The sequence below is a fragment of the Cynocephalus volans genome, chromosome X (genome assembly GCF_027409185.1).
Source record: "Cynocephalus volans isolate mCynVol1 chromosome X, mCynVol1.pri, whole genome shotgun sequence".
In the NCBI taxonomy this organism is placed as follows: Eukaryota; Metazoa; Chordata; class Mammalia; order Dermoptera; family Cynocephalidae; genus Cynocephalus; species Cynocephalus volans.
Genome location: NC_084478.1, coordinates 49,165,942 through 49,190,859, shown reverse-complemented (window position 1 = coordinate 49,190,859; position 24,918 = coordinate 49,165,942). Strand labels below are relative to the sequence as shown.

At 33.7% G+C, this 24,918-nt stretch overlaps 1 protein-coding gene across 1 annotated transcript in view; it reads right to left on the bottom strand.

Moving 5' to 3' along the window:
• The window catches only part of LOC134367978 (cilia- and flagella-associated protein 47-like), a 1,412,159-nt gene that overhangs the window by 44,331 nt on the left and 1,342,910 nt on the right, over positions 1–24,918 (bottom strand). Inside the window, 4 exon segments of the mRNA XM_063084614.1 lie at positions 4,826–4,997; positions 14,424–14,483; positions 18,414–18,508; positions 19,867–20,026. Of these exon segments, the coding sequence (XP_062940684.1) occupies positions 4,826–4,997; positions 14,424–14,483; positions 18,414–18,508; positions 19,867–20,026 (487 nt within the window).

Sequence of the window (24,918 nt, the reverse complement as noted above, 5' to 3'; positions counted from 1 at the left end):
TTGAAGATTTTTGCATCTATTTTCATCAGAGATATTGGCCTATAGCTTTCTTTTTTGTTGTATCTTTGTGTGGTTTTGTTATCAAGATGTTGCTGGCCTCGTAGAAGGAGTTTTGTGAGAGTGACCTCTGTCTCAGTTTCTTGGAATAGTTTGAAGAGAAATGGTATTAATTCTTCTTTAAGAGTTTGTTAGAATTTAGCAGTAAAGCTACCTGGTCCTGGGCTTTCCTTTGTTATGAGACTGCTGGTTACTTCTTCATTCTCATTGCTTGTTGCTGGTCTGTTCAGGTTTTCTGTTTCTTTTTGGTTCAGTCTTGGTAGTATGTATGTGTCCAGAAATTCATCTATTTCCTCCAGATTTGCAAATTTGTGGATGTATAGTTGTTTGTAATAGTCTCTAATGATTCTTTTTATTTCTGTGGTATTAGCTGTAATGTCTACTTTTTCATTTCTGATTTTTTTATTTGGGTATTCAGTCTTCTTTTTATTTATTTATTTATTTATTGTTAACCCAGCTAATAGTTTGTCTATTTATTTATCATCTCTGAAAACGAACTTTTCCTTTCATTGGTCTTTTGTATCATTTTCTGGGTCTCTATTTTAATTAGTTCTGCTCTGATCTTAATTATTTGTTTCTATCTACTATTTTTGGAACTGAATTGTTGTTGTTTTTCTAGTTCTTTGAGGTGTAGTGTTAGGTAATTTATTTGAAATCTCTCTGTTCTTTTGGTGTAAGCATTCATTGTAATAAACTTCCCACTTTCTTTTTTAGTATCCCGTAGGTTTTGCTATGATGTGTCTTTATTTTCATTAGTTTCAAGAAATTTTATGATTTGCTCTTTAATTACTAATTGGACCCATAGGTCATTCAGGAGTTTGTAGTTCAGTTTCCATGTGCTTGAGTAGTTTCCAGAATTTTGCCTATTATTGATTTCCAGTTTTATTCCTTTGTGGTCTGAAAAGATATTTGAAATGATTTCAATTATTTTAAATTTGCTGAGACTTGATTTGTGACCTAACATTTTCTATCCATGAGAATCTTCCATGTGCTGATGAGAAGAATATTCTGCAGTGGTTGTATGAAATGTTCTATAGATATATCTGCCAAGTCCAATTGGTCTAAGGTATAGTTATATCCTGGGTTTCTCTATTGATTTGTTGCCTGGGTGATCTGTCCAGTCCTGAGAGAAGGGTGTTCAGGCCCCTCCGATTATTGTATTGGAGTCTATTTCTTTGTTAAGGTCTAATAGTGTTTCTTTATATATCAGTGTGTTCTGGTGTCGGGTGCATACATATTTATGATTGTTATGTTTTCCTGCTCGATAGAACTCTTTATTATTATATAGCGTCCTTCTTTGTCTCTTTTTATGGTTTTTGATTTAAAGTTCATTTTATCTTATATAAAAATAGCTACTCTTGCTCCTTTTGGGTTTCCATCTGCATGGTATATCTCTTTCCATCTTTTCACTTTTAGGGTGTGTGTATCTTTACAAGGGGGTGAGTCTTTTGAAGACAGCATATAGTTGGGTCTAGCTTTTTAATCCAGTCAGTCTGTGTCTTTTGAATGAAGTGTTTAATCTATTTACATTTAGCATTTTATTAAGAGGTATTGCCATCTCTTGGCATTTTATCACTTTTGTTTAAATGTCTTTTGTTCTTTTCTACCACTTTTATTATTCATCCTCAGTGTTTGATGTTTTTTTTTTTTTGATGTGGTAAGATTTAATTTCCTTTTTCTTTTTCATTCACATTTGTGTTTTAGCAGTGGGTTTTGTATTTTCTTATGTGTTTGTGGTAGTGATTATTTTTTGGATTCCAGATGTGGGAATCCATTGAGAATTTATTACAGGGTTGTTTATGTGGTTGTGAAATCCCACAGCTTTTGTTTGTCTGGGAAATGTACTCTTTTCCCCTCATTTCTGAAGGATATCCTTGTTATGTATAGTACTCTTGACTGGCTGTTTTTTTCTTTTAGTATTTTGCATATGCCATCCCATTTTCTTCTTGCCTATAGAGTTTTAGTTGAGAGGTCTGCTGTTAGTCTGATAATTATAAGTGACTTGCTGCTTTTCTCTTGCCACTTTAAAGATTCTCTCCTTGTCTTTGAGCTTTGCCAGTTTGACTATAACGTATGTCAGAGAGGATCTTTTTGTATTGAATCTGTTTGGGGAACTTTGATCTTCCTGGATTTGAAGTTCTATGTCTCTCCCTATACTTGGGAATTTTTCTGTTATTATTTCATTGAATAGATTTTCATTTTCTTTCTCCTTCCCATGTGGAACTGCTATGATTCAGATGTTTATGCGCTTATGCTTGTCTGCTATTTCTCTTAGAATTTCCTCTTTTTTTTAAATTCTGTTTTTCTTTTATTTTGTCTACCTGGGTTATTTCACAAAGACCATCTGAAGGATCAGAAATTCTTTCTTCTGCTTGCTCTAATATGCTGCTTAAGCTCTCAGTTGGATTTTTTTTTATTTCATTGAATGAATCCTTCAGTTCCAGGAGGTCTGCTGCATTCTTTTATAAAGTATTAAACTCTTTGTAAATTTCCTCCTTCATATCCTGGATATTTTTCCTCATTTCATTGTGTTGTCTGAGTATTCTCTTATGTCCTTGAGTTTCAGTAAGATTGTTATTCAGAATTCCTTTTTAGTCATTTCAAAGCTTTCTTGTTCTGTAGGGTCTGGTAGTTGTGAATTACTATACTCCTTTTACCATGTCATGTTTTCTTATTTTTCATATTTCTAGTATCTCTACATTAATTTATGATCATCTGGTACATTAGTTGCTTCTTCTATTACTCTGGAGTGGACTTTGAGAAAAAAGACTTCCTCTTCTCTTTCTTGGTTCCTCTGGTGACTCTCCTCATGTCAATGCAGTTGAATATGTTGTGGGCCACCTGCAGTGGTCATGGCTGCTACTGTGGTGCCAAGCTGTCCTCGTGCAGTTGGAATCTGGTGGCTGCTGTTGTGGACCATCTTGGGTCATCCCTGTCACCACATAAGGATTCTTCTTGCCTCCTGTGCTAGTAGGGGTTTGGTGGGCTGAGGCCAGGCCCAGGGTAATTCCCTGTCCTGGACCTCCCTGTGGTGGCATTGGTGCTCTTCCTGCTTTCTGCATCTGTTGGCATGGGTTGAGGCCAGGGTATTTCCCTGTCCTGAGCCTCCCAGTTTTGGCATCAGTGCTCCTCCTGCCTCTTGTGAAGGCAGAAGTATGGTGAGTTGGGGCCAAGGCCAGGGCACTTCCCTGCCCTGTGCCTCTCTGTGATAGCATAGGTGCTCTTCCTGCCTTTTGTTTGGGCAGGGGTGGGCTCAGAATTGTTAAACTACATCAGAAAAACACATAATACTTACAGAAATTTATGAATCATGCAAAGAAGTTGTTCTAAATCAGTTTCCCAAATATTCATGAAAAAGTTTTAAATCCACAATATTTTTTTTTATTTATTTTTATTTTTTTTAAATTTTATTTTGTCGATATACATTGTGGCTGATTATTGCTCCCCATCACCAAAACCTCCCTCCCTTCTCCCTCCCCCCCTCCCCCCCAACAATGTCCTTTCTGTTTGCTTGTCGTATCAACTTCAAATAATTGTAGTTGTTATATCTTCTCCCCCCCCGTTTGTGTGTGTGTGTGTGTGTGTGTGTGTGTGTGAATTTATATATTAATTTTTAGCTCCCACCAATAAGTGAGAACATGTGGTATTTCTCTTTCTGTGCCTGACTTGTTTCACTTAATATAATTCTCTCAAGGTCCATCCATGTTGTTGCAAATGGCAGTATTTCATTCGTTTTTATAGCAGGATACTAAATCCACAATATTTTGAGTGAGTATAAATTCACATTGACTCTGCTCATATTCACCAGTGATAATATTATTCCCCTTCTAGTTGTTGCTGGTAATTTCTATATCATTAAATTAACATAATATAAAGCTAAATATAAAAAAATGCTAACAATAAACATAGAAAACTATGAAAATGACAGAAAAGATAAAACGGGGCAATGTCAATGTTTATTACTGCTTCCTGAAGATGACCCTGGTATCTTTTAATTATTGTACCACATATCCATATGCACTTTAAATACATGCAGGGCTGTATCCAGTACATATTTTAACTTTTAAAATTATTAAAAACATAAGTAATACTTTCATTTTTTTATTTGCCAGGCTGTATTTTGCACTTTCTATATATCGTGGTTTTGATCAGTATCTTTGTATTCAGACACAAATAAAGCCTTATTACAGATGTGACATATCATATAGTATTTGTAAGTCCTAAGTATCAGCTGCCGAAAAAGGAGATATAAAGACACTGGAGGAAGGTTCCCAGAGAATAGATATCCAAAGCCAAGTATTCTCACAGACACACTCATCTCTTACTAAGCAATGTGTAATGTTATAGTCTTTCATGGTAAAAGGCAATAAAATCAGTTGCTATGTAGAACATAGTTTAAGCATTTTTTTCATTTGAATTGATCTTGAGAAGCAGCATTAAGAAACATGTTGCTATTGTACAGCATCAAATCATTTTTTTAAAGATGTTACAAATTAGATTGTTCTCTCTTTTTAATATGATACCCTAATCACCTTAGGGAGGTCACAATTCTCAAAGGATATCTCAGATTTCCAACCACTTGGACTATTTTTTTTTCTCATCAGAAAACTTATCATAGCTAGAAATAATCTGGCCCAAAATGTTTCTCTCAACAGTATCAAGAAGTTATATAATCCAAATATTGAAAGACGGAAACAAAAGTCAACATTTTTTTAGTTTAAAGGGTACTAATATTGTTTAAAGAAAAACAGGAAGGAAACAGGTTTACCACAATGGTTTCTTTGGTGTAAATACCAGATTGAAGACCAACGATATTATTTCAGCATGGATATTATAACGTTTTTTGATCAAATATAAAACCACACAGGATTCCAAGTTAGACTTCATAACTTCAGATTCAAATTGAATTTCACATTCAAATTCATGATTTTTAGGCATATCTAAGAAAATCAAGATTAAAATATATTTCAATTTAATTAATATGCATAGATTGAATATCATTTATATGTCAACACTAACCATGCACAGGTAATGTAGAGAAAGTGTTATTTAGCTTTGTGTTCATAATGTTTAGTGCATTACCAGCTATGTATTAATACTCAGTATATTTTTGATAAAAGGTAAATAAGTAAACAGTAGAAAAAATAAACATAGAAGACTATTTTCACTATCCTTAAATTTCTAAAATTTAAGTTTATGAAACAAGAAATGTCAAATGAAATTGTAAAATAGAAATAATTTGCTCTATATAATAAATGCATCAAAAAACTTGAAATTTATAAAGAAGTTTAAAATTTGATTTGAATTAAGTTTAAACAATATTGAAACTGCATCCCAAACTATTAGAGCAGTGTTTTCAATTTCTGGTATATTTTAATAAAAGAAAGTTTTCTTCATATTTTATTCCTAGAGCATTGTATATGATATGGTTAAAAATATTTTCTTAACCAGTAGATTACCAAAGGAAAGTAACAGTAGAGTTTTGTCCACTGCACATAAAAAATATCTTAAATCCAGGACTAGCATGAAGACAAATGGTAAAACATGAATTAAAATTACACTTCCTTTACATGTAAGTAGGCCAAAGCACAAATCATGAAGTTCATTACATGTGGGTCATGGAAGAGAGAGAGAATCATGACATGACCTGGTCGACAGCTGAGCTAATTTCTGAAGTCTGTGTCTAATGTATAAAGATAAAAGTGATCCTTGGATATAATTATTTTAATTCAGAGTTGATGGCCACCTTTCTGTAAGCAATCCTAACAGGCACCAGACCACTTTTTAAATGCAGTTGATTTTAATTTGTGCTACTAAAATGAAAAATAGCTTGGCTATAACAAGCCCAAGTCACATTTAATGATACCTCACCAAACCTTATTATGAAAAATGTAACAGACTGACCTACACCCTCAGAAGATCTCTCTCTCTCTTTTCTTTTTCCACACATAAAAATAAATCCCTGCCTTCCTAAACTGCTGGTGTTCATCATGTTGACAAAATAAGACATTTTTGTTCCTATCAATAACCATTCTTTGATATAGCAAAATCAGTATGTCTACATATAATATGTCTGTTTGTTCTGAGAAAGGAATATAGAAATATCTCATATGAAGTCATAATACATACCGAGAAAATAACATTGAAGAATTTTCTAGTGTTTTATGGGAAAGAAAATTTCCATTGCATTCAAATAACACTTTAAAAATGTTTTAAAGCGGAGTAGTATTCCATTGCTATAAAAACGAATGAAATACTGCCATTTGCAACAACATGGATGGACCTTGAGAGAATTATATTAAGTGAAACGAGTCAGGCACAGAAAGAGAAATAGCACATGTTCTCACTTATTGGTGGGAGCTAAAAATTAATATATAAATTCACACACACACACACACAAAAGCAAACGGGGGGGAGAAGATATAACAACTACAATTACTTGAAGTTGATACGACAAGCAAACAGAAAGGACATTGTTGGGGGGGAGGGAGGAGAGGGAGGAGGGAGGGAGGTTTTGGTAAGGGGCAACAATAATCAACAACAATGTATATTGACAAAATAAAAAAAAAATGTTTTAAGAACAAATCATATATGTAGTTGAGAAATGCATCTGTTATGCTTAATTATAGAAGCCTTTATCAAAATGGAGGTGTCAGAATGAAATTAAGGAATAAGAAGCTGATTTTAGTTTCAGAAGCAATGAACTCCCTGGAAGGATCTGTCACCATGGATATCACAATTCCATTCATAAGAAGGACCACTGGCATAAAATACAGTGATGATTATCAACCAGAAGGCAAGGAGTCAGCTAAGTAGGAACCATGTGAGTATATTTTTCAAACTACACATATCACTCTTGTCTGTATGTCAAATTTCCTAAGGGAGGGGGAAAGAATCAGGTTTGACAAAATCATGAAAAACCATTATTCTGTATTGTGTTTTAAAGCTGATCTGTTAGAGTCTGTATATTTTACTTGAAAAGTCATATTACCAATAAAGAAATATGCTTTTTGCTATGGTTTTAATTTGGAGAGAATCTATGCAGTCCTTTTTATGTAGATTGAGTTGATAAGAGCTATGTCAGTTAGACCATTGCAAGTTAATATTATCTGCTAATTGAATAAAATTAATCTCTTATGATAAACATAGCTAATAACTTTAAAAGAATAAATGCAGATTTGTAAAGAATGTGTTTAAATAAATATATTTTCTCATAATACACATTGCAACTTCAAAACTACAAGTCAACCGTTCTCCAAACTACTGTTAACAAATTTGGTGTGGGAAGCAAATTTGGTGATTTTCTAGAAAATCCTTAAAAAGACATTTGAGGGAGTGGGTGAGGTCAAAATAGTGAATAGTTAGTTCCAATCCTTGTCCCCCCACAGAGACACCAATTTGACAACCATCCACAGATGAAAATACCTTCAGGAAAACTCTGGAATTCAGCTTGTGCAGTCCAGTGCTAGGAGATATTCTCTCAGTTCAGGAGTTTTAAATGGGGGAAGGAAAGACCAAAGTGAGCATTCAACTTTGCCATGGACCCTAGCACAAGGCCCAGTCCCATAGACCCGGGCCCCAGGCCTGCCTATAGACCTCAGCATACACTGAGACACATTATAGTTAAACTGTCAAAAGTCAAAGACAAAGAGAGAATTTTGAAAGCAGCAAGAGAAAATTGACTCATCACATACATGGGAAAGTTCATAAGGCTATCAATGGATTTCTCAGCAGAAACTTTATAGTCCAGGAAGGAGTGGGATGGCATATGCAAGTGCTGAAAGGAAAAAGAATGCCAACCAAGAATACTATAACTGGCAAAACAAACCTTTAAAAATGAGGGAGAAATAAAGACTTTCTCAGGCAAACTAAAAATTAGGGAGTTTGTTATTACTAGACCTGCCTTACAAAAAGTACCAATGTGGAGTTCTTCAAGTTGAAATGAAAAGATTCTCAGCAGCAACATGAAAGCATGTGAAAGTATAAAGCTCACTGGTAGAGGTAAACATATATATATACAAATGCAGAATAATGTGATACTATAATAGTGGTGCATAAGTCAATGTTGATCCTAGTATAAAAATTAAAGACCAAAGGATTTAGAATAACTGTATCCACAAAACTTGGTGAACAAATACACAATTGAAAAAAAGAAGTGGATTCTAACATCAATAACCTAAAGTATGCTTGGAGGGAGTGAAAGTGTTTTTGTATGTGATTGAAGTTAAGTTCTTATCAGCTCAAAATAGACTGTTTTTTATCTTACAATATATATTAATTATCATGCCATTTTCTCAAAGCACCTCCCATTGACAATTGTCTCCCATTCTCTGAAGGTTTTTATGAACTGCTAATGAAGACCTGTCGATTTCATCTCAATATTTCTAGCTATGGCTAAATTGATAAAAGTGGTGTAGATAATTTTGTTTCCATAGCCAACACCTAAACATACTTTAAAACACACATTTTTTCTTATCATTTATATTTTAATTAATTTATTCATTCAGCAAATATTTATTGAGAGCTTTCATTGAAATGAAATGTGTGGAGCTTTGATCAGGAGGAGGAAACTGGCAATAAACAGCCAACGTCACAACTAGTTTTAAAATTATTACTGCAGTAACTGCTACTATGGAAAACTAAAGGATGCTATGAGAGCATAGCCCTGGGAAACTGATTGTTAAGGATACTGAAGGAAGAAACCAATACACCAAAACTGAAGAGTGAGTAAAGTTTAGCTGGGTATATATATATATATATATATATATATATATAGAGAGAGAGAGAGAGAGAGAGAGAGAGAGAGAAAACTCCTTCCACTCATTGCAGCAACCTGTGGGAGTTGCTCACAGTGGAAACTAGCTTGGCCCATTTAAGGAAGAACTTGTGTGGGTGGAGCAGAGGGAGTGGAAGGAACTTGTCAAAAGATTAAGTGCGCAAGACAGGCAAGAGTGAGATTATGCAGGGGGTATTGAGAATTTGGGACTTGTGAGAATAACGGGAGGCAATTAGTGATTAGCATCCAATTTCAGACTCTATCGAAGATATAGGCAACATATTTTTTGCACATTTTTTTTGTGTGTAATTTATTTTGTGTAATGCTGAAAAAACCCACTGAATGTCACTGAGAGGATTATGCTTCCATTTCAAAACATCATTTGTCAGTGATTGGAGATGGGCCTTCTAGTACATCACTATCACATAATATCCAGCTAGAGCTTTAAATGATAATAATGGTGATATCTATCAGTTATGGAACACTCTTTGAGACCCATGAATTTTCTAAGGATTCTAAATGCATTTTATACACATTTAATCCTCAAAACATCAAAAAAATAGTTATCATTATTATTTCCACATTAAAGTTAAAGAAACTGAGTTTACAGTGAGGCAAAATAATTTTCACAAGGTCCTATTAATGAAAGAACTCAAGCTGTCTGACTTCACAGTTTACCACCTGGGGTATGGCAGGCTTATCATATGGCACAATTAGCATAATTGTCTGGAAGTGAGCAGGACATAACCTGTGTATAGGAAAATAATGGCCTTCAGGGAAGGGCCCTGGGACGCTCAAACATTTAGATGCTGGTCAGAGGAAGAGGAGCAAGCAACAGCAATGAAGAAGGGACAGTGACTGAGATAATAAATTAATAAGGTTGTCATTAAAGCCAAGAACAGAAAGTACTTCAACTTGATCAACTGGTAAATGCTGCTGACAGGTAGAGTAATCTCAGAGCACAAATTTTATATCCATTGCATCAGGCAAACTGCATAAGGTTGGCAATCTTTGAAAGCACAGTCCTATTAGAGTGGGTAAGACAGAAGTCTTGATGGAGCGAATTGATCAGAGAAAACAAAGTGAATAGTAACAGAGCAAAAGGCCAAGGACTGGAGGTCAATGTGGGGTCACAAGAGGACAAAAGATAGGTTTCTCAGGAGGTGTTTGCGACTATAAAATAAACCCTACATGGAAGTTTACATACAATATGCAAACAAGACACAGTGAAATGACTGGCTTAGGGTGAAATGAGACCAGTGTGACCCACAAATCAGCAAATCAGACACACATAAGACAACAGGGTCATCAAAGAACAACAGCCTTGAGCTACAGAACACCTGGGAAATAAAAAGAAGTGGCCTGAGTCTGATATGCAGTTGGATGGTAAAACTACTCCCAGACAAAAAGTACCACAGAGAAAGTCACTAACTAATCCCTAGAAACACACAAAGAATGCATGGACAATGAGCTGCTTTCATAGAAAAAATAGAATTATAGGGAAAATCCTGCCGACAGAGAATGATCTGTAATCTTATAGAAGTAACATTGCAAAACAATCTAAAAATCCAAATATAATAGTATCCTAGTAGGGCAATATTGATTAATTTAAATAGTACAGGTACATAAATATAACATGCTAAATAGATGTTGTTTGAACCCCTTAACAACAGGGTCTGTGTCTTGTTAATTTTGGCAGCTCTGGGGCTAAGCATAATATGCAACAGTGAAGATGTTTGATACATTTTTATCCAATGATAAAGATAAAAAAGTGATCAATCTGGTTAATTTAATGATATGTGTGAGGAGTCAGGGTAGAGAGAGCAGAGAGGTCCTCACATTTCCAATTAATGAGACTTGAGAGTTTTATTGAACTGAGGGAAAGAATATGATGAAAATAAAGAGAGGATAATGAAAAGGAAACGTTGGGGGTTCTCATCGCCTACCTATCAGGTTTACATAGGGAGGTCTATTCACTCCCGAGAAGGGAAAAGCACAGGAGGAAAATAAGCTCAGTTTCAATCTGCCTCCCTCATCATGACTTGCCATGGGAGGAAAAGAAACATATCTGATCTATTTACTAGAGTGAGGGAAAGAAAGACGAGCAGATGAGCAGACCCTTTTCTTTCTTTTCCAATGTCTTGAATCAGGATTCATACTTTCTTCTCCTCCTTCATGAACAGGCGGTTTGTCGCTGTAGGGAGTCTACAGCTGGCCAGTTTGGCACCAATGCATTCAATTTAGGTGGAAGGTATTAATAAGCTGTATAAGTCCATAGTTCAAAGTCACTTTCCAATTCACCTTTCTAATTAATAAACCTGACATTTTGATTTATATATGCCTCATTTCTACATCTGCTTCTCTGTTGCTTTTAAACTAGGTTGAGGGAAGGCAAGGGTGTGATTAATTATCACTCAGAGTCCAAGCTGCAAAGTATAGTGCTTTAATTTCTACCATAAGGGATTTAAGAGATAAAAAGTACAAAACAGAATGGTAAACCTGACTTTTTTGGACACTATTTAATGTGCAGTGTAAAATGTAATTAAGTTACACACTAGGGGAAAAGATGTTCATTTGCTTTGGCATATACTAAAGTCTAAAATAGTATTCAGACTTTCTGGTCAGACTTGTCCCTTCATAAAGTAATTGGTGGGAAGGAAGGAGCAAGCAGAAAGACTTACAGAGATCGAAGACAAGCTGGTTATACCCTTGGAATAAGGGCAAGAAAAGACACCAAGTTATTGCCACATGCCTTTAAGGAGAAGACAAGGTCAACTCATTTCATCAAATATTCAGGTACCATAGAGAAAGAAAAATATTAAAATTGAGAGGGGATTAGATTATTGTACTTCTGTATAGCAGGACATACTCTAGGAGAACAAAAAAGAAGATTCACAAATTAAAATGTATTTAGCCAAAAAATAGATGAGCTTGTTGGATTTGGTAGCATTGAGCAGAGAAAACAGGCATTTTAGAGAGAACGATGGGTGGAGATAGGCCTGAAAACCTTCCATTTAGTTATTTTCAATATTAACTATTCTTTTATTTATGAAAAGTAATGAAACATTAAAATAAGAACTATATCGAAATGTGTATTTTCAAGAGCTATTTGAGAGATTGTTTTCCTAATATGACTTTCAATGTTCCCAGTATGATGTTGGCAGCTTTCTTAAAGACCCTGATTATCTACACGGAGGTGGAATTTTTCAGGTAATAATTTTTAGTCGGTTTATATGATCAAAATTATAATTGTTTTTAGTTTGCAACCTGACAATACAACTTAGGTGATTTAAGGTAGAGAAAACATATTAAAATGCTTAGTATATATAAGCATTTCTTTACCTTTTTTTACACTTAATGTAACATGAAATATTACCGTCTTAAGAAATTTTTTAAGTACACAATACAATATTGTTAACTATAGGCATTATGCTGTACAACAGATCTCTAGAACTTATTCATTTTTCACAACTGAAACTTTATACCCATTAGAAAACAGCTCCCTACTTCTCTTTTCCTCCAGACCCTGGCAACAACTATTTCACTCTCTGCTTGTAAAATTTTTGCTACTTTAAATTTATCATGTAAGTGGTATAATGCAGCATTTGTCTTTGTGTGACTGGCTTATTTCTCTTGGCATGATGTCCTCCAGGTTCATTCATTTTGTCACATATTATAGAATTTCCTTCTTTTCTAAGGTTGAATAGTATTCCATTTCATATATATATATGGAATACACACACACACAGCACATTTTCTTTTCTTTTTTTTTTTCCTTTCTCAAGGATTATTTATTTATTTATTTATTGCTCCCCATCACCAAAACCTCCCTCCCTTCTCCCTCCCCCCTCCCCCACAACAATGTCCTTTCTGTTTGCTTGTCCTATCAACTTCAAGTAATTGTGGTTGTTATATCTTCTCACACCACATTTTCTTTATCCATTTATCTGTCAAAGGACATTTAGGTTGTTTCCATATCTTAGCCATTGTGAATAATGTTGCAATGAACGTAGAAGTACAGATATCTCTTCAAGATTCTAATTTCAATTATTTTGGATAAATGCCCAGAAGTGTTATTGCTGAATCATATGGTAGTTCTGTTTTTAATTTTATGAGAAGCTTTCATGCTGCTTTCCACAACAGCTAAACCATTTAGCATTCTAACACCAATTTTGCATTGCACACCAACAGTATATAAGGGCTCAAATTTTCCCACATCCTTGCCAGCACTTATTTTCTGTTTTGTTTGTTTTTTAGATAATAGCCGTTCCCACAGGTGTGAGGTGATATCTCATTGTGGTTTTGATTTATATTTACCCCTGATGATTAGTGATATTGACCATTTTTTCATACAGCTATTGGTCATTTACATGTCTTTTTGGAGAAATGTCTATTCAATTTTTTAGCCTATTTTTGAATCAGCTTACTAATTTTCTTTTATTATTGAGTTATAAAATTCCTTACTTTTTTTATATTAAACCCTTATTAGATACACGATCTGCAAATATTTTCTCCCATTCTATGGGTTGCCTTTTTACCTTGTTATTGAGTATTTCCTTTGATGTAAATAAGCTTTTGAGTTTGATGTAGTCCCACTTATTTTTGTTTTTGCTGTCTGCACTTTTTGGTTTTATATCCATGAAATCATTGCCAAAACCAAAATCACAAGAAGACCCTGTGCCGGGGGCAGGATCTATAGCAAGAGGGAGTCTTAAATCTCACTACAGGCTCTGGTGAGTTTGGTTTCGCATTCACCAGAGGTGCAGGAGCCTTTCAGTTAGTTTCTGTTGTCTCACAAATGAAATTTGTCTATAAGTTGTTGCTGAATTGGTGTCTTTGTGGGTGGAAGGAAGGTCCAGGGGTCCCTACTCTGCCATGTTGCTGACATCACTTGGTGCCATATTCTTTATTTCAAGTGATACACCACATAATTGGAAAATTAGGTAACATTTTAAGTTATTTTGATTATTAAAAATGAGATAGCAAATTTTTATATAGAAAGCTGAAATATACAGTAAATGCATGTAATAAACTTTATTATACAAAGTTTATTTGGGTATTATATCTAATTTGTGCCGATTTTTCCATTTCTTTAAATAAGAAACAATTTATTAAAGGTTTTGTTTCTAAATTTAAAACTGCAAGTCATGACTTCAATCATATTCCTTAAATCAGAAGACAGAGTAAAAGAAGAAATTAAAACTAAAGGATTGTGGATATTATAGTTACTACAGTTTTCTCTCCTTTCCCTGTTGAAAGAATTACAACATATGTTTTATAAATCCAGGAATAATCATAACTGTTGCCATTTTTGAACTAACTACTATGTGAAGACAACAAACATAACAACAGTGGACTTCTTAAGCACTATTTGAATTTATATTGTAAATGAAACTTCAATGGGCATAGATCTTCATGAGAAATCAGCAACCTGCAATTCAAGGAAACTGACCGTGTATTTATTATCATTTTTTATATCCATAAATGTGGTTCTCTTACCATGTAAATCTTCATAAGAAATATCTGAACTTCCTTTTTGGAATCATTAAAAAATCTGTTTTGGGGTTGGATTTTATCCAAAAAAAATCACCAGTCAGCATGACTTCCACCTTCTCTTCTACTCGCTTCCTGGGCTGACATGTAATGACAACTACAAAAGAGAAATATTTCTAGTTAATTTGACTGTTAGGTTATATGATCATGCTTGAGATAGAGAAAAATGAACTACATCATGAAAAATAAAACTTCCTTTGGTATGCTTTGCCTTGTTACTGCATCTGGCCTTAACAGACACCCACATTCACATTATACACACATTCTTTGACATTACGGAAGCAAATATGAATATTAAAGAATGTGTAAAAATAGTATGGTAAAAGATAAATCTATAAGATATATACTAGTCTATAAAATATTATATTAGGATGTAGAAATTTGATTCCAAAACTGATATAGTTATGTAAATAACTCAAGTGGCAATTGTGGACATGTGATTTTCTCCCCTTTTAAAATCTGTATGTTCATTGTGGTGATAAGAATCACTACTTTTATACTAATACTATAATAAATGCCTTCAAACAATTTTAAAGAATAAGTTCTGTAGCACTTATTTTGTAATAATATTTTAAAATATTTCCTATTAGAATCAAAATGTATTCACATGCAACTTAAAATTCACATTTAAATAATTTAATAAAATATTTTAATTTTTCATTTTTGAATTACCCTTAAATTTATAAAATGCACATTTTTTAACAATTAACAATAAAATAGTAATGAATTCTTTAAAATTAAGGTTAAATGTAATTATATATTAATTTATGGACAGAATTAAACATTTATATATTTATATATGCATCAAATTCCAATATTTTCCTATGTCAGTGTAGGAGAAGTTGTCAGTAATCTTGTTAGAAATCAAACTATTGTTTCTATGTACAATTCAGAATTGTATAAAGAAATATTAATGTATTCCTTTGGCCTCAGCTCTATAATAAAAGGGGGCCTGGTGTACTGGAATCCACATAAATAAGAATATTATTTCTCCTAAATATATTAAATGTTATACTTTTATCAAGTCAAATGCACACTGAAGACAAAAAAAGAGAATCATAATATGCAAACAGTTTTTTGAATGTAGTATGCTATGTTTTTGGGACATCAGTAATAACATATTCACATAAACTACAAAATTAGATGATGTCCTCAGATTTATCTGTTTTTGCAATACATATGATATTTACAGTATAAAAATATTATAAGTTTATTTTTTAATTCTAAATTTAAAACTTTATATTGAAAATTCTGGTTAAAATGGCTAGGAAAAAATGTACAAGCTTTTCTGGTAATAATTAACTCCAGTCTTACAGCATTAAATTAGAGATTAGTGTGATCAAAGTTACAATTAGCATTATGCCAGTGGTCTTGTCCTATAAGTCTTTAGGCAATTAGTGTCTTGGCAACACAAGGATCACTCAGTCAGAATGGATTCACTTTTCATTGTATTTACACTGTGACAGATAGTGTAGTCCTCTTCCAATTATCTGCCCCAATGGGCAGTGGTAGGTAAAAAAGCACAAAGTGAAAACATGGCTCACAGAACAACAAAAATATCCTGGGTTTGAGAATAACCTGAGTGATAAATACATGCAAAAGAAAAAAAATTATAAACTTCAACAATGATACAGTTGAGCATCGAAAGCAATAGGTTATATCTGATGAGTTATTAAATAAAGAACAGAGAATGGACTGTACAGAAAGTAAATAATACGTATGCATAAAATTATACCCTCTTGTATCTCAAGGGCATTTGTAGGTAAAAATAATTACCAGCATATACTTTAGACTTGGTAAAATGAGTTAATAACTAACACACAATCTATTTTAAAACACTGCTTTTATTACTAGGCTGTGCTAATGTAACATAGGCTATTTATAGAACTCACTTCTGTAAGGTCAATAGATAGGCCAGTTCCCCTGGCATCAGCAAAGGGGCTAGAGGCACTTGAATCATACCATCCAAAGTGAATCCTGGACACGAACCTGAAGAGATGTGGAATTGGAGCTGCTGCTATCTTGCCATGCTGAAAGAGAGCTCAGCTAGGAATTGCAGTAACACAGAGCAAAAGAAGCCACAGGAGAGAGAAACCAGGTGCTGACTGTTTGAGCCTGGATCACGCAGAGTCTGAAGTCAGCTCCACTCCTGAACTTTTCATTATGTGTTTCTCTAGCCAAAACTCAGGGCCATTTTGCTTAAATTTGTTTAAAATATATTGTCTATCATATGTAATTAAAAAAAAAAAAATCCTAACTAACACAGTTCCATTCCCAAGTGCATTCCCAGCAGCACCCAGCATTAACACAGGAGGGCACTATAAATGCCCATGAATTACAATGACACTTTGAAGAATTTAGAACTAGGAAAAGGAGTCCTGTGGTACCTTAAATGTACGGAGGGAAATAAACATAAGAAAAGCCAAAATAAGCGGAAAAAAACCAATATTAACAACCACTGATTATCAACATGTCTCCCACATTGTGCCACATATTGTTACAATCCTATGTCTTATGACAATTTATTAAACTATGTAGCTAACAGGAAAAAAAAAATCAAGTAATTACTAAGAAAAATGACTTAATGGAAAAGGCCCTGGAGCATGTTGAACTTTCTTTGAAGAAAAATGTGTAAGAAATTTTTGTTTTTATGTTCTTATGGGCTTTGTTTTAGACTGAAAAATTCTGCTTTAAATCTTTAATCTGGGAAAAACAAGACTGCAATAAACAGGAGCATCCTTACTATTAGAATTCCAACAGAGCAATGTCTAGGCTTTATTATATCACTTTGACCAGATGTCTCTGTATTATAAACTTTAAACGGTTCGGCTCTATGGAAAATATATAGTCAACTGTTTTCTAGAAAAAGTAAGATAAACATTTTAGCACATTTGTGAAGCATTCTGAGGATAATTTAGTACATTTGAAATATCTATGTACTTGTTGATAATTTTTTTAACTCAAGAGTAAAGATACTTTAAGTAAAACAAATGACATTTATTGTCACAAGTACTTCTATAATGTGAATTTTTACTCCAATTAAAATTAAACTACATAAGGAAATATGTAGTCTCAGCCTTCCTTTAAAACCACTGTATCTAGGGAAATGCTTTGTTTACAAGCATAACTTAGTAATTTCTCTTCTTTCTAAGTGTGGTGACATTATGTCAATGGAAGTCTAACTCCTTTTTACTTGCAAAGATTGGCATCAAAGGGAAAAGGAAAGAGCAAAATTTTGAGATTTCTTTTAACTCCTCCGTGTTGCTCAAGTGTGAGATCCAAACTAGATACCCCTTAGCTCTGCAAAGCAATTCACCACATCTTGGTTATATAGAAGTACACATGGAGCCTCATAAGCAGTTGTTGGGATACTAAATTTTCCTATATGGTTATCTAAGAGGAATTTCATTTCTTAGGTTGAACCTGGGAAGAAAATGGGAAAATCAAGGAATGCAAAAGAAGTGAGAAGAGTGTTGAGGAAAGAAAAAAAAAAAAAAAAACAACCCCAGAAATTCCAGAGAATCCTGGTGTATGTGGGGAAAAAAAGGGGCTACTGAGAAAAAGAAAGGCATTTAAGGGTAGGGACATTACGTTGTGTATATCTTGGCAAAGTAAACTTCCCTGAAAACTTCAGAACATTCTGACTGGTTTTGGAGAATATCATAAAGGTTTTGTGTTTGGAACAACTAAGAGTAGAGGGATCAGCATCCCCACAGCATAGTTCTCGGATGGGACTGAGAGTTACACAGAAGCTGAAGTATGATATTAATAGAGACCCAGAACAAAAGTACCTGGCACTCTTAGAGATCTAGTTCAGGATGACAACAGGAAACCGGGTTTTGTGCAAAAATCATTGGACTTGTTGGGAGAGCAGGTTTATGTCCCAGCACTCCTACCAATAGGGTTGGTGACTTCACTACTTACTTTCCCTGGACATCGAATAAAGAAGAGATGGGATTAGAACACGTCTAAGACTAAGGTTCTTTCAAATTCTGATGTTTTCTGACTCTAAAATATGCATACCTACCCTCAGAAGATTTAGGATGTGACGCCTGAGGGAGTCCAAGAATAGGGTATATCCAGTGTATTGTTTGAATTTCTCCTCTGTCTACTCCCATAGTTCTAATTAGAAATGAGAAATATTAAGAGTGAACAAAATAGAGGACCACTTTCAATATTATCATAAAATAGCTTATTCTTTATTAACCCAATGGTATTTTAGTAAAGCTTGTGAATTTAAACTTTGGCAAAGAGAAACTGATGAAATAGAGAACATTTTCTGCAGATGTTGATTTTATAAATACTTCCAAGCAAATCCTGGAAAATTATCACACACACAAAATACTGTAATAAAACCACTGTGAGATGTAAGTTAAAATTGAAGAACTTTCCCCCCTACTTTTAAAGTTTGGCATTGATATTTATTGACATGACTAAACTGTGATTAATGAGAGGTAATACAGTCCTCATGGATTATATTCTAAAATGAACAGGCAAAGCACAAAACAAAAAAAAACGACATGGAGTACAGGACTTCAGAAAGTGATGAAGAAATTACTTTTGGGGGTTACCAGTTAAAAGAAAGAGGACATTTGTTCAAATATTATAAGTTTATCATGCACTATTAGGAGAACATCAGTACTAGAAAATGTTTCGGATCATTGTGGAAGATGGAATTTTCTTGTTAAAATGAAATGCAAAACACTGCAGGCAATACCAGTCCTGCAGGCTACTTGGGCAATCAGATAAGACCCCACACTTAGAAGGGCTCCATGCTTGTTTAATGCACTATTGTAACTGTCTTGAAATTCTTGATAATTTTTAAACAAGGATCACATCATTCACATTTCTTACTGGGACCCACAAATTATGTAGCCAGTCTTGTCTGTAAGAGTTGTGAAATAGCACAGCTGGGTTAGAATAGGCCCACAGTAGAGAACTCTTTTAAATTTGGGGAAGAAATATGCACATGTAAGACAATGTAAAAATTTCTTTTTAATTGAGATTTGTAGACCATCATTTAATTCAAATATATGAGCAGAGAAAATGTTTAAATTTTGCACCATTACTGGATTTTGCTTACATTTCACCTAAACAAAGAGGGTACAAATAACCTTTATTCTGGCAAGGACATAATATCCACTAGTCATGGCACTGTTTCATCAGGATGTCATATCCACCTGGCACAGTGCCATCACTTGATGAATGCCAGTATCACAAGTTCTGTAGTTTGCCCAGACAAGCTATTTTAGGTTGTCCTTTAGATACTGATTATTTATTGTCTTAGCAGTCACCATTTGCCCAGTGAAAAAGGAATCCCATATAACAAATATATTTTCCTACTCTACACATATGTATTTCAGCAGTTTAGAGAATATAAAATCATGAGCTTTACATTGTTTAACATGTAAAAGAAACCTATCCCATCAGTGCCAGTCAAAAAGAAATCATTTTCCTTTAGTGTGTTTATTAAATGTTACCTTTTAGTCTTTGTATCCAATTCATCAAAATTATCGATAGGCCAATTTTCTCTATTTGCTTTCATCATCTGAACAATGACCATTGTTTTGTGTAATTTCATAATTTTGAGCAAAAATAATACTCGGATATCTATAATTCCTTTAAGAGGCAGTACAATTCCTGTAAAACACGCAAAAATAATTTTTAATGCAGTAAATATTTACAGAATATAATTTTTTTTTTTTTTTTGTCTTTTTCATGACCGGCACTCAGCCAGTGAGTGCACCGGCCATTCCTATATAGGATCTGAACCTGCGGCGGGAGCGTCGCTGCACTCCCAGTGCTGCACTCTCCTGAGTGCGCCACGGGCTCGGCCCCAGAATATAATTTTAATAGCAGAAAGTAATCACCTAATGTCTTACTGATTATCAATTTTTCAGAACTGCATATGAACAAAAAAATACATTATGCTAAACTATAAGTGCATTTGCTATTTCCCCTCAAATGTCATCAACCCTATTAAAAAAAACAAACACATTTTATCCTGAGGTAAGAAGTTTCTTCTAAAGAGGCTGGAAGAACTGAGAAAATGTTAAAAGTGATGGCTGCGGTCTCCCAGAGTGAAAAGAACCATAAAACCATGAGTTTTTTCAAGTCTTACTACATTTTACAGAGAAGAAGAAAGTAAAGCAATTTTGATCTCTTAATTTCTTATGTATTTTTTTCTAAGCCATAAAAGTTCAGGTCTCTGCTTGGACTCTTAAAACTACTACCAATAAAAACTATTCCTTTGCTTAATTGATCCATGAGGAAAACCAAAGTTTATTTGTGAAAGAAAGGGGCATCTGCTCCCAGTTGTGAAAACCTGAAGACAAAACTGACAGCATTTGCTTATGTTCTGATGGATTAGAATTTTTCAACCTTTACTATGCATAAGAACCACCCAAGAAACTTGTTAGACATGGAACTTGCTAAGCCCCAACCCTAGAGATTCTGATTTATTCAGTCTGAGTTGGGGACCCGGAATGTGCATGCTCAAGCAGCACCTTCTGGGAAGCAGATGCAGGTGGCTATGAGACCATACTTTGAAGAAAAACCTCTACCTGTTGGGCAAGTATTGAGAGGTTGGAAGAGTGATGAGCTTCAGGCCATTTGCGATAGTGAGGGTTTCCAAGTGATGAATGTCTGACTTTAAAGAGTAACATGACTTCTTGATAATAAGGGGTTTTTGACTTTTTTTCTTTTTGTCTCAGATGAGAATACTGTACTAGACTATTAAAAACATCAACAATAGAAATAGAAAATGGCCCCTCTGCAAAACATCCTGACTCAGAATTCTTATAAATTTTTAAATTTTAAATTTTATTCCTTGAGGAAATGAAAACACTCTAAGGCCCAATACCAGAATTAATAAAAACTAATAATATGATTAATAGTTAATATTAATTGACTACTGACTATATGTCAGGATCTGTGCTAAGTATTTTTTATGCAATATTTTATTTAATTCTTAGAAAACTACCATAAATTAAGTGCTACTATGTTTCTCATTTTAGAGATGGGGAAATTGAGGCAATTTGGTTAAATAACTTGCCTAAAGTCCCATTGAAAGATTGCGATTGTGTTGTTTATTAAGACATCTAAACACTGTTATCTGCAATTTTGACTTCGTGAGCTCTGTAAGTTTAATGAACCATTGTTGTGTGAAATAGATGCTAATAGATAATGCTAATTTAAATGAATACACTTTCTAAAAATATACAATCTTATACAGTATGAAGGTCCTTACATTTGGCATACACAGAGATTTTGGTAAGAACTTGTAAGATATCTAAAGTCTGGACCTACTCTATTTTTATTGTGGTTCTCAATCATTCTTAGCTCAATAAAAGAGGGTTTCTACTGTTACTTTAAATCTATAAACCTCCCATCAAAGGTAATGAAAGACTAAGCTAGATGAATGAGTGTATATTTCAAGTGTTATGAATGCAAATCCTACTTCTACAGCTTATGGAAATTTCACTGTTCTTTTTAACTACAGTGAAGTTACAGATTAATTCATTTTTAAATGTGTTTGAATAAAAACAGCAAGTTTTGAGTCAAATAAACCATGCATGAATGCATTCCCAAGGAAATCAAATTTAGAAATTATTTACTCTTAAAGAGATTATATTATCTCTAAGAATGAATTATATTACCACTAAAAATAAAGCTAGACCTTTAGATGGTATAAGGAGTCAAGACAGATAAAAAAGGGTAAGTCATTGGTTACACTATGCTCTTTTAGAATATTTGAATTGAAAGTATGGAAAGATAATACCACGACAAATATCATTTAATTAAAAATCTAATATCCTATTTGTGGTTGTAACTTTTTACCGAGCCTGCAAGTAAGAATTTAACTCACTGAGTTGCCCACTGAATTCACCAGAAGTTTCTTTACCTATTATTTTACACTTGAATACTAAGAATCATTATAATGCTGTTAATTTTCAGGAAATCACTGAAATTTAACATTGAAAAGAAATTTGAGAATTTACCAAGTTCATTTTGTGTCTCATAAACTAGTTTTATTTATTTTCTCTGGTTTTCTCAATGTCCTTTGCAACATTTTGAATATAGACAGGGACGTTGTCAGTACTTCTATCTTATGAAGAATCTACCCATGTTTTCTTCTAATACCTGTATGCTTTCATTTTTATAGTTAAATATTTGATCCATTTGTAACTTACCCTCATGTATGGCATAAAGAACGTATTAATGTTATTGATTTTTATGTGGAACTAGTTATTCAAAAACCACTTATTTAAAAGCCACTGGTTTGAAAATGAGGCCTTCATGGAAGTTTCATATTTATTTTGATATTTTTCTGGATTTTCTAGATGTTTCCTTTGATCTTTCTCTTCATGTGTATGTACCATATTATTTCAGTACTTTGTTTTCTACTAGGACTAACTGCCTCTTTGTCCAGCTAATTTTTAAAAAGAATGCTTTACATTTGCAATAAACAGGTAGCAGACTGGGGTGAGGGGACAAATAGTATTTTTAATGGGATTCCCTACATTTATACATCAATTTAAGGATATTTGACATTTTTGTCCATCCAAGATCTATCCAAGAGCAAGAGTATGGACTTTATTTTATTTTGCTCATTTGAGCACCAACTTCATTATATAAAGGGTTTCTCAGTCCTGGGACTAGGTTTTCAGCGAGTCTTACTTCTCAGTCTTGCTAGAGGCTTATTTCACCATTTTCATATGTGTTTAGCAGGAAGCTGGGAGTAACCATATCAATTGTTTCTGTCTTCTGACTGGGAATCTAGCTAGTATGATGATTATTGTATTTATCATACCAAACAATCTAATAAAACAAACTCAATACTCAAAATGTTTCAGTTTCTCTCCTTCTGTTTCATCTATTCCCATACAGCACCTATACAAGTAAACTCACTACAGATAGACTTACTTTTTTCTATTATAGTCATCATTCCTGAGGTTTAAAACTACTAAGGATCTGGGAGAAGCATGCATATTTTACTTCACATAATTTTTCTTATGAATTTATATATTTTATGAAAGAGGCATACATAATTTATGGAATTTTAGAAACCCTGATAATACATCATGTTAAGTATCTGAGAAATGTAAAAATAATGACATTTATTGTATTATTATTATGATCATTTTGTTTTTGAAATCTGCGATAGCCTAATAGCAGCTAGCATTCAAATTTTATTCAGTGTATATTTAAAACTGCTATTTTGATTGATCTAAAGGTGGTAGAAATTTTTACCACTGATCTCCTACTTAAAATATAGAAATTGTACAATGTTTTAATGGCTATAAGATTTCCTGTCTTCCACGAAGAAAATCTTCTCAAGACAGTAAAGTGAATGTAATCCTTATTTTAATAATGAATGCATTTCATTCTGGGAAATTTCTTTTTAATCACTTTAGTTGTATTACATTTCTGAACCACAGTGCATAATTTCTAATTTTTAGTGTGTTGTTAGAAATGGCCTATGTCATGTAATTCTTTGATTATAGTTAATATTAATTGACTACTGACTATATGTCAGGATCTGTGCTAAGTATTTTGACACTAAGCTATCTGACACTAAGAAATAGCACCGTAAGTTATGCTATTATTATTTGTTGCAGTGTTTTATTTTAAATAAGAATACAAATTTTTATTCTTAACACATTAAGTCATCAAGAACATTACTTTTCATTAACATTTTCATACATGAAATCTATGTACTTTCCATTTGAATGCTTTGTATTTTCAGTAACTTATTTTTTTGAAAAAAATCTTTAAATTATGACAAATGTGAAACAGACTTGTCAATATGGTGGTTTGAAGAAGGATTCAGATTCTTTCACTGATTTTTCTGAGATATTATGGGCTAATTTATCACCCCCCCACCTGGAAATTTATATGTCGAAGCCCTCAAAATATGACTGTATTTGAAGACAAGGCCTTTAAAGAGGTGATTTATTTAAAATGAGGTTATTAGGATGGGTTCCAGTCCAATATGACTGGAATCCTTTATAGGAAGGAAATCTGGACACAGAGAGAAACATCAGGGGCACATGCACAGAGAAAAGACCGTATAAAGACAGCGAGAAGGTGGCCATCTACAATCCAAGGAGTTAGGCTTCAGAAAAAAGCAAACTCACTGACACCTTGACCTTGAACTTCTAGCCTCCAGAACTGTAAGAAAGTATATTTCTTTAGCTTAAGTCACCCAGTCTGTAGTATTTTGCTATGACAGCCCAATCAATCTAATACACAAAATTTTCTTTTCTTTTATATGTTATCTCAGAGGCTGTGGCATGACATGCCATTAAGTTTGCTTATAGAAATTCTAACTTGAGGCTCTCGAAACAAAGGACAGATAGTGAAACTTGACTCTGACTTCTATTTGGCTGCTGTGATGATGGACAAGCTAAGGATGAAGCATTCTTCCTTTCCTACCTATACCTCCTTAACTCAATGCGGACATACACTGAATAGCGAGAAGGGCATTTAAGGGATCGAATTTTGCTCCCGAAGGATTACAGACAGTTGCT